The 15,449-nt window shown below is 45.4% G+C and overlaps 1 protein-coding gene across 2 annotated transcripts; it reads right to left on the bottom strand.

The window, feature by feature from the left end:
• Positions 1-402: 402 nt before the first annotated feature.
• Positions 403-12,162, bottom strand: LOC118288755 (forkhead box protein K2). 2 transcript variants are annotated; one of them, XM_035615222.2, is made up of 9 exons: positions 11,661-12,162; positions 6,839-7,033; positions 5,298-5,451; positions 4,681-4,827; positions 4,391-4,584; positions 4,107-4,312; positions 2,799-3,104; positions 2,495-2,695; positions 403-2,025 (listed from the first exon to the last, which is right to left on the bottom strand). In XM_035615222.2, the coding sequence occupies exons 1-9, from the start codon at positions 11,942-11,944 to the stop codon at positions 1,823-1,825; spliced, it is 1,890 nt and encodes a 629-aa protein (XP_035471115.1). In that variant the 5' UTR covers positions 11,945-12,162; the 3' UTR covers positions 403-1,822. The 2 variants fall into 2 exon arrangements, with proteins under 2 accessions (XP_035471115.1, XP_035471116.1); XM_035615223.2 differs by having other exon boundaries at positions 2,799-3,044; positions 11,661-12,160.
• Positions 12,163-15,449: the final 3,287 nt, after the last annotated feature.

Below are 15,449 nucleotides of genomic sequence, written 5' to 3' on the forward strand. Positions count from 1 at the left end.
AACGTCTCTGAAGATTTAATGAACATGTTCTTTCAAATACTCCCGTGCATTGTTGAATGGTTTAATTATATTAGATGAGAGTAAAAAGCTTAAATTAAAAAAAAGGTGCATTGTTTTCTCCAGACACAAAAGTAAAAAAATTACAGAATAAAAGACGACATTTGTATGAAAATGGATTAAAGTTGAATTAATGTGTTACAGCGTTGTTGTGTTGTTAAAGAGCAGCCATCTTGTGTTAAAGGACAAAGTTAATCTGCTACTTTTATTAACCAGCTGACAGCAGAACATCGGCCCTCTACTGCCCCTCAGAGGAGAACAAGTGGAACTGCAGCCGGCGTCAATAGTTCAATTAAAAAAAAATAATAATAATAAAAAACACGACTGAAGCACAAGACGCAGAAATGGGCTTTAAATTAATTTATTTAAAAAAAAATTCTCCACTGAAGCAGAACAAACATAATTTTTTTTCTTTTGACTAATGTTTGAAACGTGTACAATCAGAAGAACCGACTCGCCAGGTCGCCGGAGCAGAGTGAAGTAATCAAGCAAAAGAAAACGAGGGGTTGGTGGGCGGATGGATTGATGGAGAGGAAGAGGAGGAGGAGGAAGAGGAGGAAAACAAAACAAAGAGAATTAGAAAAACACAAACAGTTCATCAAGTGCAGGTTTGGTTTGGTTTTTTTTTTCTCTTTTCTTTTTCCTCTGTTCAACTTTAACAGTTTCACAGCTTCTCTGTCGGACACATACAAAGGTTCGACATCTGGAACGACACATGGAGATTTCATATGTTCATATGCTTATATCGGTTACCTGTGCAAGTATTAAAAAATATGTAGGTACACGGATACGGATATGTCAGAACGGAGGAGGAGGAGGGAGAAATATTTACGAAAACAATAACAACCGTTTCACTGAACGGAAAAAAAAACAAGGGGGAGGACAAGTCCACGTAAAAATAATAATAATAATAATAATAAAAAAAACAACAACAGAAGAAGAAGAAGAAGAAGTGAGATTCTAACTTAGTTTACGGAAATGTCCCCAACCTCGAAGTCTCGTACTCTTCCTTTTTTTTAATTAAATTATTACTTATATCTAGGCAGGTGAAAATACATTTAAAAAAAATTCCTATATGCTCCACTGTTTTTTTTCTTCTTCTTTTTTTCCCCGGAAACAACTGAATACTGCATCGTCTACGTCCAGCTGCGACAGAGGAGGTCAGTATTGTGTAAGCGGCTTTAGCTGCCAAGAGTTCTCAGGAAAAACATTGGCTCCGAGTTTGATCCCTTTCTGAACGACCGTTAGTTTCATCTGTTAATAATCGTTAAACCGTAAAAAGCTTGTGGCTCGCTCGGTCGGTCGGACCGGAGGGGAGGGGGAGGGTGTGTCTCGTCTGCTGGCTGCCGGAGGCTCCGATCTGCTCCGAGGTAGATGATGCGACAGAAAGATGGCGTCCGGCCCCGACGCTCGGTTGTTGTTAAGGCTTCCTGTGGTCTCGGGTGTTTCAGTCACTCATCTGTTTCGGCGGCGGTGGATCACCTTGGAGTTCATCTTCGTCCCGTTTCTTTTTTATTATTTTGTTCTCAACCCACGTGCCTATGTTCCTCGAGGGTGGACTTAGATTTTTTGTGTGTTTTTCTTTTCGATGCTCCAGAACATAACTGAAAAATTAAAAAAGAAAAATCCTCTCCGTCTTTGTTTGGCACCTCTGGAGTCAGCGGTCGAAGAGGGAGGAACAAAACCAACGACGGGGGACGAGAGAGGAAGGGGGAGGAGACAGTGGCGGTGGAGGAGGGGGGTGGGGTCGTGTGGTTGCCGCAGACTAGTTGAGGTGGCCGCTGTGGTCGTTAGCTGCCGACGGCAACGAGTCGGAGTCCGCCACGACGGCCTCGCCCTCCGATCTGACGCGTTTGGCGTCCGGCTGCTCGCCGGCCAGCTGGTCCCCGTTCTGACGCTTGGTGGGGAGGGAGGCGGAGGCGGAGGCGTGGTCCGCCAGCAGGTGGAGGGGGCTCGCCACGGCGGGAGCTGAACGGGGAGGAAGACGAAACAGGAAATGGTTTGGTTAACCAACACGTGTGGTTCAGGATCATGAAGACAGTTTTTTTTTCCTCTGGAGGCAGAAGAACATAAATCGAAGAAATACAAATACAAAATAACTAACTGTCACCAGGATTATTTGAATAACGTTTGATAGGAACTACTTTATCTTTCCGCCGGTCAGTCACATGTGAACTGCGTCTCTGTAAATACAATTGTGACAGGTACAGAGTGTGTTGCCATGGCGACAATTATCACTGACTGTTGGAAAATGTTTCACTAAGAGTGATTGAGACGGATCGTTTATTATTCTAAAATCTTTGGATTTACTTCTTTCTTATTTCCAGACTTATCTAGACCTGGAAATGACTAAAACCAAATTCCATACTCTTCCAGACTGCGTAGGAACAAGCCTTGTATAATGTTGTCAAGACATGTTTCTACATAAGTGTCTCACCTGCGCTGGCCGGGCCCTGCAGGGCCGTGGTGAAGCTGTGGGTGCCGTTCTGTGTGATGGCCTTGACGGGCAGCTGGTGCTGACCAATGGGCGCCTGCGTCACTATAGTGACCGTCTGCAGAGGCGTGGCCGACTGCGTGCTCTGGATGATGCGACCGGAGCCGCCTATAGAGGCGATGGTGGGAACCGACTCCACTTTGACTGAGGAGGAAGAGAAGAAGGACGGAAAATCAGCGCCGGGCAGATAAAACTAATACAACCAAATATAGAGCGCTTACGAAAAAGACATGCCATTATAACTCACCTTTGACCCCCGCGTGGTCTCCGTTCTCCTTCGGCTCGCTCTTGATGATGGCGGCGGGCTGGGCGATGACGGAGGCGCTCAGGTGGTGGCCGGCGGGAATCTGCTGCAGGACGTGGACCGTCTGGATGGCGGGCTGGGAGGAGCTGGTGCTCACCGGCGAGGCCATGGTGTAGGTCACAGGCTTCATGGTCTGAGGTAACTGGCGCTGGACCGCGATGAGGACCGGCTGGTTGCTGACAGGCGTGCCTGCAACGGGACGGTTCAGTGTGAGACTTGGTCGGGACATCGGCAGCGATAAATAAAAGTCTTAAACATAGAAATAAAAATATAGAGAGAGAGAGGAATCGTTTCAGAAGGTTTTCAAAAGCTTTGTGTAACACAGTTTTGACAGGAGCTTCGTTTCCATTAACCTTCTTTTCATTTGCATTTTGAAACATGGCGTTCGAAAAAGTAGATTTGGTCAAACTTCCTCTAATTCTTAAAAAAAAAAGCGTGATGTGTAAAATGCGATGAATACAAATTCGGACGTAGTTGATCGTTCATGACGGCCATGTTGGACTATGACAAATAAGTTGCTCAGTTGAAAGCAACTCCTGCAAACATCTCTCTCCAAGTTGCGGAGCAGACAGCATGTCGTCGTGTGGGCGACTGTTTTTTTGTTCACAGTTTGCACCCTTTTTTTTTTTTTTACTTATTACAGCCGAGTTACGGTCGGGGCCTCCACAGCCTATAGCGCCACCTTCTGACCAAACTGCTCGAGTTGATGAATTTTCTTTTTTGCGAACTTTAAAATTACCTCAACAGTTAGATGGAAACATAGTTATTAATAAAGCAGTTCAACAGGTCACGTGATGGAGGGAACAACACACGAAATCTTGTTTGTTTCGGGACAGTTAATTTTTTATATATATTTAAAAAAAAATCTGTCAATGATTCCTAAGATGTCATTATTAAACCCCAAAGACAAAGAAATGTATTGATATTTTATTTATTTGTCATTTAAAAAAATGACAAATTCAACCAAATAAATAGAAGTTGAATTAACAAAAATAAACATTTATTTTACCTAAAATGTAAAAACGTATATGCACATTTAAAGGCTCATATCTGTTTGCCGATAATATCGTCTGGGCTCTAAACATAACAGCCGATAACGATATGTCGTTTAATGGAAACCGCGGTCAAACATTTTCTCCTCTGAGCGAGTCAACACAGACGACAACATAGGACATAAGAAACGGGACGTACACCGGAGTCAAACATTCACAGAAAACAAACAATCAGACGTCCATGTTAAAACTCATCTACCTGGTGTGTTTTGTGCAAAGCGTGCTTCCTGGATGACGGCCAGTTTGGGCTGGATTGTGGCAGAGGGCAGCGGGGCGGGCGCCGGGGTGGCCTGTTCCAGCTCCAGGGGAACCGGGGAGCCCTCTCGTGATAGGCTGTCGGGGGTCTGGACGCCGCTGGAGTGAGCGGAGAGCACCCCCGAATGATTGGGAGACACCGGTGCACTCCTGAGGGACAAAAGGATGTTTAAAATTAAATCTAGCTTTGACGGCTGACGTATCAGTAGTTGGAGGATGGAGCCCCACCTGGAGGAGAGGGGTCCGTGTGGGGTCCTGAAGCAGGGGACGCCCCGGGGCCTTCGTTTCCTGAAGGCCTGCTCGATGAGCTTGCCCTCCGAGGACGGGTCTATCCTCCAGAACGAGCCTTTGCCCGGTTCCTCCTGCGACCGCGCCACTTTGATGAAGTAGCGGTTCAGGGACAGATTGTGACGGATTGAGTTCTGCAAACGAGAGAATAAGGGAGAAAAAACGGTGAGGCGATCTGTGAATGTTGATTTTTGAGTTTGCTGGGGGGGGGGGGGGGGGGGTGAACTCACCTGCCAGCCCTTGTCTGCGGTCCTGTAGTACGGGTAGTTCTTGGTGATGTGATTGTAGATTCCGTTGAGGGTGAGCTGCTTGTCCTGCGCCAGTGTGATGGCCTGGACGATCAGCTGTGCATAGGAGTACGGAGGTTTGGAGTCGTCCTGCGGGAGCAGAGGCAGAAATTGCACATTTCAAAAAAAGTCATCTAATACAAATTAAATGTGTTTTTTTATTCCTTTAATCAAACATAATTCAAGATTTCCAGGATTTCTTTTCAGCCTCTATTTTTAAAAGTTTATAAGCAGCGTTACTGCCACCTGCTGGACGGGAGTGGGACCGCTTGTTGTATCAAATCCTCCCGTGTGAAACGCAGCTGAACAAGTCTGAAGGAACATTTAAGTTCCTTTTCAAGGAACTGATGAGTGTGATCAAACCTCAGACTGAGCTACTGTGTCTGTAATATTGTTATAATCTATGAACTACAATCTTCAGAGACATAGTGAAGAGCAGCGACGACGGGGGAGCTCAACTGACATCAGGCTCTACGGTGAAATAAGCGATGACGTGTTAAGCGCAACCGGGGGGAAGCTGTCGTGGGATTCTCTGGGACTTCTGGGGGATTTAATCTCACCTTGGGACTGTCCCCTCCAGAGGCGTCTTTGTCGTTCTCGGGCTGCGAGTTGTCGTTCATGAGCTGCAGCTCTGCGGAGCTGACCATGCGACCGCCCATCCTGTAGCCGGAGGAGCCGGCGCCCCGCGGGCTGGAGGGGCAGGAGTTAGCAGCGCTGCGGGGAAACAACAAGAACATCGACGCCAACGACTGTAAATATCATTCATACTGAATAAAAGACCATCAATGAGCCTGGAAGATCCTACAAAGGAGCAGGGTCACTGTCTGTGCTGCTGCAGATAATCTAAACTTATAGTTTATTAGCCACATTCCCAGATTTAAAATATCAGTTTGGGTTCTGAGGAGACTTGTTGTCAAAACAAACAAAAAAAACGGAGAGAGAGGAAGCAGCTCGGGATTCTTATGAGGTGCGACACCTGCCGCCCCCTCTTTATCCCCTCCCACTGTTTGTTTGTATACAGGACGAGACATTCGATCATTTCACATTACAGAAGTGGAGACTCGTGTGAAAGAGGAGACCTGGTTGGTTTGTAGCCATCTGGTCGAGAGGGTCTTAAGAGCCTGGGGATGGCGGCGGTGGCAGCGGCGCCTCCCCTCTCTTGAGCCCTGCAGTCAGTGACCTAAGCCTAAGCTGATCAGCGTACAGGGGGCCAGGACAAGGTCATCAGCTGACTTAAGGTCACCTCGAAGAGAACTGGAGAACTCTGGGCTTATGGCAGCAACAGACGGACAAGCTGAATTCAGACTCTGAACTGAAAGAGCCATTCGGGGGGCAAGTCTTAGGTTTTCCAGATTTTGACATTTTAGTTTATTGACAACTACGATAGAGTGAAGCCTACGTCCAACCTGATCAAACACAGCTTGATTCTTCATAAATTCATGGGAAAGTGTAATAATTATTTGCTGTAGTTGATCATAGATGGTATATAAAGATGGAAGACACGTCTCTACTTCCTCCCAGTGTTAAAAAATGAAGCGAAAAATATTTCGGTTACGGGCGCCGCCGCCATCATCTGGAGCGAGAGTCTGCGCAGCGGTGATCGTGATCTGGGGGGGAATTTGGGGGTCGTTTGTTTGTGTCCCATTCGATAAAAAAACAGGAGGCGGGGTTTATGACCTACACTGCCGCCAGCCACCAGGGGGCGAATCAAGTGATGGGTAGCTGTCATGTCGTCCATCTTTATTAACGCTCTATGTGAGATAAGAATGAGGTCATCACGTCTCCCCTGGAATTCTGAAGATGGTGGACACAGCAACGACGTAACGTCTCAAGAATCTTTTTGATTTTACACTTCTAAAGCGTTTAAAATGCTGTGTTTATGTTCAATCCCATTAGGGGTTTGTTGTCGTTGCAGGCTAAAGTGACGACCAAACTTATTTATATGAACTCTGCCGCATAAGGTGCCAATAATGCAAAATATTACTAGAGCGTGACCACGACCCATCTAGGTGGCTCACGTCCAGACACGATGTAGGTGAAATGATCGCAGTGGCGGTTGAATATTGTGCTGCGGGGTCAGTGAATGCATCGTGTCCGGTACCTGATGGTGCCGGTGGGCGACGGCAGCGGGCTCATCAGGTGAGCGATGTTATCTGGAATGTTGATAGTCAGCGGGGAGATGTGCGGCTGCGCCGGCTTCACCGGGGACTCGGGGGCCTCGCGCTTCACCTTCTTCCCGCTGGACAGGGCAGTGAACGTGATCTTGATGTTTGTGCTGGGGAACCTGAACGTGCACCTGCAGAAAACAGAGAAGACAAGACACAAAATCAGAAAAAAGAACCCTCCGTGACCTGCAGCTCGCAGAGCTCATCTCCAGGAGCGGCATTTTAAAAAAGGGGAAAATTTAAGTCTGTGTATACTTGAAAGCTCTGCTGGGGTAGAACAACAGTCTGATTCTCTGCCCGTGACAATGTGTGAGTTCATTGAAGTTATACATCGATGTGACGACTTGATGAAGCATTTAAACACAGCAGAGAACTGGAATATGTGCCTGTTGTTTTTACAAAGGGACCGGTTGCCTCAGAGGAGGACAGGCCCTAAATTAAGACCGTTAAATATAAGAGGCGTTGTTAATAAAATCTCTACCTCTGTCGTTATTATTAAGTGTAGGTTGCCCACATTCCGGTGCCTAGGCGGCCTAGAACCTACCCGAACCAGATCACAACACTCCCGGGCAGTTTATCGGAATAGTTGCGCTGCTTAACAGGCAACGTAAACACCAGCGCACGTGGTGGCAACTCTCTCTCTACAGTGAAATTGGCCGGCTTTGGCTCAGGAAGTCTGCCGCGATCCCAGCTTCCCAACCGACACTGCACGCCGTTGTGTGCTTGGGCAAGACATGACGACATATGTGATAAGTTATATTACTAAGTGACTGCACTGATATTTACAACGCAGGAACAATTGTTTCAATGTTGTAGATGCAAAAAATTGCTCCGATAAAGTTGCGGTGACGACGTCAGTTGGCCGACTTCACTCACTGTCTTGAACCAACAGGAAAATCTGTTCAATTTGATGCAACAGGTATAAATAAGTAAGTGCAAATAATATTTTCCCTGACGTTTGTAAGACAGCTGGAGAAATGTCTCCTTTCACTTTGGGATCCAGAGGAATTTTAAAAAGAGTACAACCGACTCTTAAAATGGACTCAGGAATGTGAGAACGTTGCCAAAAGAAACTGAGCAGGGTGGATCTCTTGCAATAAGAACAAGATACTTCGCATTAGGAGGGATGAAGAGGAAACTGCTTAAATCTTTATATCCGATACCGGTGAACAGAAGGAAGTCGTTAGGAATCTGACTGTGGGGCTCACATTGTTTTTTCATTTCCCCACAGAGTGGCCAGGCTCTGCAGATTCCTCTGCCAGCCTCTCACAGCTCCTGGCACCTGCTGAGAGAACTGTAGACCCCCGAACGCTTAACATCTCAAATTATCTCTCATGAGGAGACTGTGAAACGGGGTTGATCGGGAGACGCGTTCATTATGCATGTGCCCTGCGCGCAGCCTTTCACGAAGGATAGAGGGATCATCAGAGGGATCCTTTAAAGTTCTATACACACACGAGCCTTAAATAACAACAGAGACCGCGTGTGACTGACAGAGTGGGGACGGTGATGTCTAAATATACCCATGAATTATAAAAATATCAAAAACAACACTGCTCCTTTTGAGTTTCTTCGCTGCGTTTCAGAAACTCTGACAGACGGCCTGTTAAACGCTTTCGGAAAACTTTGGGGGAATATCAAGCTTCAGAAATTAGAGCTGCAACAGCAAATCGATTAGTAATCGACTACTAACTAAATACAACTACTTTGTTCTTTCCACTGTTTCTACTTAGTTTTTATCAAAAACTAATTGGGAAAAAGTCAAAATTCTCTGGTTTCTTTGCTCCTCTGTGACAGTAAACTGAATATCTTTGATGTTTGGACAAAACAAAATGTCATATTTAAATTTTGGGAAACACGATCGACATTTCTCATCATCTAGGAACCAAACAACGGATCTGATTAATCGAGAAAATAATCGTCAAGTTAATCGATAATGAAAATGATCGAAGTTGCAGCCTTAACTGAATGGTTGTACTTGTCTGCCTGAGACTCAGTGCTTTAGAAAGGTGTGTTGATAATGGCCGACACCCCCCTCCCCTCCCCCTCCCTCATAGAAACCCCTTCATTAACCCAATTTTCTCTGTTGTACAAATAACGAGGCCGCTGAACGCCACAACACAAAAACACGCTGTTGCTAAGCTGTGAGCGCGAGTGGCAACAAACCGGTCCTGTCCCAACTGAAAACTTTCACCCCATCCTCTCACCCGCCCCCGCTGCAAAAACAACAAAAAGGAATGTATACAAAAGAAGAAGGGAAGAGCAGCAGGTTTGGAGAGAATTTATGGGTGTGGGAGACGACGAGGGGAAAAGGGGAGGGAGAGATGTTGCTCCGTCTGTTTACATCAGCGCAGAGGAATCCCTGGAATATAACCGATCTGTCCCCCGAGCCGCGGCCCTGCGAGTTCTCTCATGCCGTCAAGGACGCACACACACAGGCACACGTCTTTATTTCGACACTGAAGGTCTTTGAAGTGTACAACAGTACAGATGTGAGTGCTCATGCTCATAGGTTGCAGCACGTTAAATAAAAAAAGACGGCCGCGGATTAAAAAAGGCTCTTTATTGACCTGATCGATAACATAGAACCTGAAACTACTCTGCCGCTCGCTGCCCTACATAAGGAAATGCATTTGGTAGTTACACTACCGCATGTTTACGACGTGGCTGGGAATTTGATTTTTAACCATCCGGGTAAAAACAACGTGGAGCTGCAGAATTCTTTTATTTTGGTGCACGAAAAAGTGAAGAAATTGCATCAAGTCAAAACAAGCCCTTGTTGTTGCGCAGCACCAAAAGAAAAAGTGGTTTCACATGTAAAGATTGCACAATAGTTGAGAGTGCAAGGCTGGAAGTTCGTCCACGTTACAAAAGCCACTTCAGTGAATAAATCGGGAAAACACTTCTTTTTGTGCCAAAATCCCAAATAAACGAAAACAAGCTGGTTTGGCTTCTTTTTTCGACAGGGTTCGAAATCAAACCTCCAATTTTTTTGTAGGTTTAACTCAAGGTTCGTTCTTTACTGTCGTAGTTTAAATCACACGTCCACATATTATATTTGTTATTTTAGTTTTTGTTCTTTACGAAACTTCATCTACAGAATTGCCAACCGATACTAGTTTCCATTCTGGTCTCTGGTGAACAAATGAAACCAAAAGTATTTTTTCCATTGTTGATAATGATGACTCAGATGCAGAAGCAATAACTCATTTAGTTTATATGACGTCAGAAACCCATGATGTGATGCCTTCAAATAGCTTTTTAAATTATTGTTAAAATAAAAAAGTTGTTGTTATTTATAGAAATACATAAATTCAGGAAGAGCATCAAAACCTTGCATTTCACAAGCTGGGGTGGGGCTGGATACATTTTATTTCAATAACTTTATTTTGACGATTGCTTTAATTGTTTGATCTGTAAAATGCCCACAGTGGAATAAAAAATATCTTAGGTGTTTCTCGTTATTCCGAGAAGGTTCCATGTAATAACGTGATCTCACTCAAACGTAATAATTTTCTCGTTCAAACGAGACCTGTAACGCGTTGTTTACGTCTCATCTGGGAGAATTGGAGGCTGAGGACGGAGAGACACGTGGAGCGATGGTGCACGTTCTTAAGAAGACGAAATCTACCTAAAACGTACCTTTAACGAGAAGGTTATCGCGTTTTTAACGAGAACAATGTCCCTGTTTTAATGCGAAACTTTCTAGTTATAACTAGAAAAAATATGTTGTAATAACGAGAAACACCTGAGATATTTTTAAATTCCACTGTGGCAGTTGAGCGCTTCCGTAGAAAACAGCAACGACAGAAGTCCGTCCTTGTCTCGTGTTGATGACATCACCATTCCACTAATACTAGAAGAACCCAACCTATTATCACTTAATCATGTATTTGTTTTCATATATAAAACATGACCCTTACATCCATATCCCAGCAGCACATACTGACTGTACAACAGTACTTTACAAATCCCCCCCACACATTACACTGTAGTACAGTAAAGTACAGTGCAGTTTAATATAATATCTCTGTAACCCATTGTAAACAACCCTCCAAGTTGAAACAGTGGCTTGCTGCAGCAAACCCCAGACTCCCTCACAAAAACGCAGAATTTGACTTCGGCTGAAGTTTGTCTGCTTGTTGTTGTTGGTCAAAGGTCCCGCAGGCTGTGTTGTTGTTGTGAGCCGGCGGGGCGGGCGGGGACAGGGCCAGGGTTTGTTTACGTTCAGTGGTCGAGCGAGAGGAGCGCTCCATTCACAAACTACACAGACAATGCTACGAGGCTAACCGCTAGCTTAGCTCTCGTGTTTACACATGCCTGGGGGGGGGGGTGTTTACATTAACGTGACACGGGGACATTTTCTGACTCCAGAGTTCCATATGATTCAATTGAAAAAAATGATAAAACACATAGCATCCCCCTCGTAAGTTGTAGGAGCTAGCTTAGTTGTTTATGCTAACTAGCCCCCAAAACACAGACACTGTGGAATGTGGCTAATGCTAAGTTCTAGCCACAGGAGGAGGAGGATGAGGAGGGGGGGTGAAGGCAGGCGGCTAATTAACACTGTTGCTAACAGGAATGTCAACAAAGAAAATGGCTTTGCGAACAGGATGCGGGTTTTTTTTTGTGTGTGGCTAACATGCTAAAACACGTGGTCCCCTCGACCCCGTTAGCCGAGCGCCACAAACTAACCCGGTGTTGTTAACTTTAGCTGCTAGCGTCGCATCCACATGTGGTGGTGGTGGTGGGACTTACATTCGCGGTAGCTGCAGAGGAGGGGCGCCCCGCCGGAGGAACACTCCGTCCACGAACACCCCGTTTTTGCCGAGACACCTCAGGTAGAAGTCGCCGCCGTCGTCGCCGGCGGTGAACACCTCCAGGTGCCGGCGCGAGATGAAGCTCGAGTGGCCCATGCTCACGTCCACGGAGCCCTGCGACGAGTTGCGGCCGACGGTCACCGAGCGCTTCTTCATCATGTATTCGAATTCACGGCCCTCGAGCCGGGCGACCGGCCCAGACGATGCGCTCACCACGGCCATGTTCGGGGCTCTCAACGCTGGAATTGCGGGACGGGGGGTGGGGGTAAATGAGACACCGACTAGCGGCCCTTTAGAGGTGTGTGGCTGGGAGAGAATCTACAAGAGAGGCATCGAATTCAAAACAGGATTTTTTTTTTTAGAGGGGGGGAACATGCGAGGCAGGCGACAGCGGCTCCGACCCACCGCCGAGAGAAAGGGCAGCAGGGCGAGCCAACCGAACGGAGCTGGGGGGGGGCGGGTGGACGCGTATGTACCAGCGCTCCTCCGCCAATCAGGGCAGAGGAAGCGGACGCCGCGACCAATCACACGTCGGAATGCAGTCGAGGACACGTTTCAAGGTTGGTTGGTGTGTAGCGATACTCGCATATGCCGCCCGGCGACGCGGAAGAAGCGGTGAGGAGCGCGGAGCGGATCGAGGAAGGACGCTCGTGCGCACACGTGCGAAATAGGTCCCAATAATCACTTCTGTCTCACAGCCGAAGATCAGCGATAATCTGCCGCTAATCGTGACTTTGAATTTTTTTATAAAGATCTAATGCGTGTGTTGAAGCAGCTCGCGGGGGGATGTGTAGCCCGCGCCGCGTCCGCGCAGATCACCACCGGGACCGGGGCACGTTGCTCCTCCGCTCCACTACACGATCCATGTCCGGTTTTACACGTCGCTCCACCGTTTTGCAGCATCTTGTTGGGTTTATAATGTTTGAGATTATTATCATCGTCACTGAGCTTGAACCGACACACACACACACACACACACACCCGTGTTTACGCGGGGGAGTCGCGCTGAGCCGTGCGTGACCCCGCCATCTGCAGGACACTTGTTTGTAAACACCACTGCCTGCTGGGAAGTCGGCGCGCGTGCGCGACCAAAATATTATTATTATTTTCATCATTTTCTTAATTTAAAACTATCATCAAACAATGACTGAGGCGAATATATGAAATCCCATTCATTCATAAGGCTCCGCGAGAAGTAATCATCAAAATACGCCTACCAATAATAAATAACATATAGAAATTAAAAGAGATAATTTATCGTTATTGACAAAGGACGAACGTAGTGGAGACGTAAAATATAATCTAAAAGAGAAAAGTTGTGTTTCTGTGTCTGTTCCTCTTTTTGGAAACAACGATAATAATAAAATTATACAGGGGAAAAAATAATATTTATCAAGAAGACATGTCTTTGGTGCCTATGCACATGTGAGGGTTTGCTGCTGTTCCCTAAATAACAATAATCAATATTAATTGATTGTTGTTTTATTGGGTATACCATAGGTTACTATGATCGTGGATTTAGAATATAAAACATTAAAAAAACGTAAAAGATTTCTTGCAGGATTAAAGATGCCCGCTCCTTTTTTTAGGGAAACAACAACAACAATAATATTTGAAAAAATTATATAAAGATATATATTTTTTATATTTTAAATGTTCAAATGTAAACATACTAATTTAATGTTTCCTCAATGGGTATTTCCATGCTCAATCAAATAAATGAAATTGATGGAATCTGGTATATACATATAAGATACATATTAAATATGAAAATCATATAAAGAGATAAAAAGATCAGATTTAGTTAAAATAATACAATATTAAAATACTAAATATTGTTCACTTTTTTTACTGGATAATCTATGTGTATAATCTTCAAAAATGTCATTGTAGCATCATGGCACTCGTAACTAAAACGCATTAGAAATGTAGTCAAATTCAAGTGATGGCTTTTTAAACTAAGATAGATGATGGATGTATTTCCACCGAATAGACAAGAATATGAATTTTAACAAAGGTGCATTGAGGCCACGGAGACAAAAGGAGAAATATGATACGCTGCATGAAACAGGATGTTATGTTTATTTTTTCCCCTCTTCCTGTTGAAGTAAAGAGATTAAACTCCACTCAACTTCATCGACCACTGGAGGGAGACACGCTCCGTAACAACCCTCCCAAGATGACATCATGAACTCGCCGCCGGCCATTTTTTAAGCTTTTTAGGCCGAACACGTGTTCACCAGCGGGCGGCAGCATCACCACTTCATAGCCTGCCACAACACAAGACTCTTATTCCCACGGCAGCATTTATACACTTCTTCATAACATGGGCCCAATCGTTTATCTGATAAAACATTTAAACACATTACATTGTGTTCATGTGACAAATCTCAGCTGATTGAATAAACCCTGATTTGAAACATCAAAAGCCTTTGAAATGAAGATATGTTAAAAAGATTAATTTATCCATCTGTGTGTCTCATCGTTCTCTCTCTGTGTGTGTTCCACTTTGTTTTTCGTGCTGCTGGTGACAGTCCGGTCCATTACGTCTCCAGGAAGTGCGGCGGCCGCCTGTGGCACAGTTGATGGGAAACAGCTCTTAGTCAGAGCTCTTCCAAACCACAACACGACTGGGATTTACAACCACAATATCTGCACAGCATTACCCACATGAGTGTAAGTGTGTGTGTGTGTGTGTGTGCGCTTCACAGTGCTGCATCACTCTGTTGGAGAAAGTCAGGACGGAGCGACCCTTTGAGCCTCATGTTGTCAAAGTACAACTTCTCATAATCTGCATCTCACGCTGCAAAAAAAAAAAATTTCTAGGAAATTTGTCTTATTTTTCGTAGAATAAAAAAGTGAATGTTGTGCTTTAGCCAAGTAATCGCACAAAAACTTTTCAGCGGGAAAATGTTCCTACCGTTTTTCTTCCGCAAAGTATTCCGGAGCGTTTAGTTCAACAACCGTATTCAACACGACGTAGGAACATGGAGACTCACACGGAGGTCGGGTCCACCTCATGGAACTATATTTAACTCATTATACATATATGAACACATAGTTATGGACAATATATTACACTACTGTGAAAAGGTTCTTCTTAATATTACACCCTGTATCTTTAAAGACTATTAGTATTTGTTACAGGGGTACTTCTGTGCAGCGCTCGCAGGAGGGACTCTGTGATTAACATCATAATGACATTTACCATCAAGTCAACTGGGGGATTTGAGTGTTACAGCGAGGGCGGTGTCTCGTGTGAGGCTCTGAGCAGCAGGGTTTCCTTCTCTTCTCCGGGAGTAAGAGAGAGACCCATTACACCTCTCCTCCATTTCCTCCCTCTCCTCTCCTCTGGGGCAGGAACCGAATGGACACATTAATAACACTCCCCGCGTCTGAGTGCCGATTACGGGCTGGGAGGAGTCGGGGCGAGTATTGGTTTCACCCTCTTCGCTGGTGAAATCCGTGAAGTGTGCGTGAGGTTGTTTTTTAAAAAAAAAAAAGAAAGAAAGAAAGAAAAGGAAAAACTGCTTATTGGCCCGAACCCCTTCGGAGGATCCACTGTCCCGTGAAGGAAGCATGTTCCCTTGTCTCTGCTCTCTGCGGGGCTCTGCCGTGCCTTTTGTCCCGGCGGTGACTCCTGTTGTCGAGCTCCGTCGCTCTGGGTGGAGCAGGATCTCACTGAATTAACCCTCGGAGCAGAAAACCTCACGCTGCCTGTTTGGCT

Source organism: Scophthalmus maximus, chromosome 17 (genome assembly GCF_022379125.1).
Source record: "Scophthalmus maximus strain ysfricsl-2021 chromosome 17, ASM2237912v1, whole genome shotgun sequence".
Classification (NCBI taxonomy): Eukaryota; Metazoa; Chordata; class Actinopteri; order Pleuronectiformes; family Scophthalmidae; genus Scophthalmus; species Scophthalmus maximus.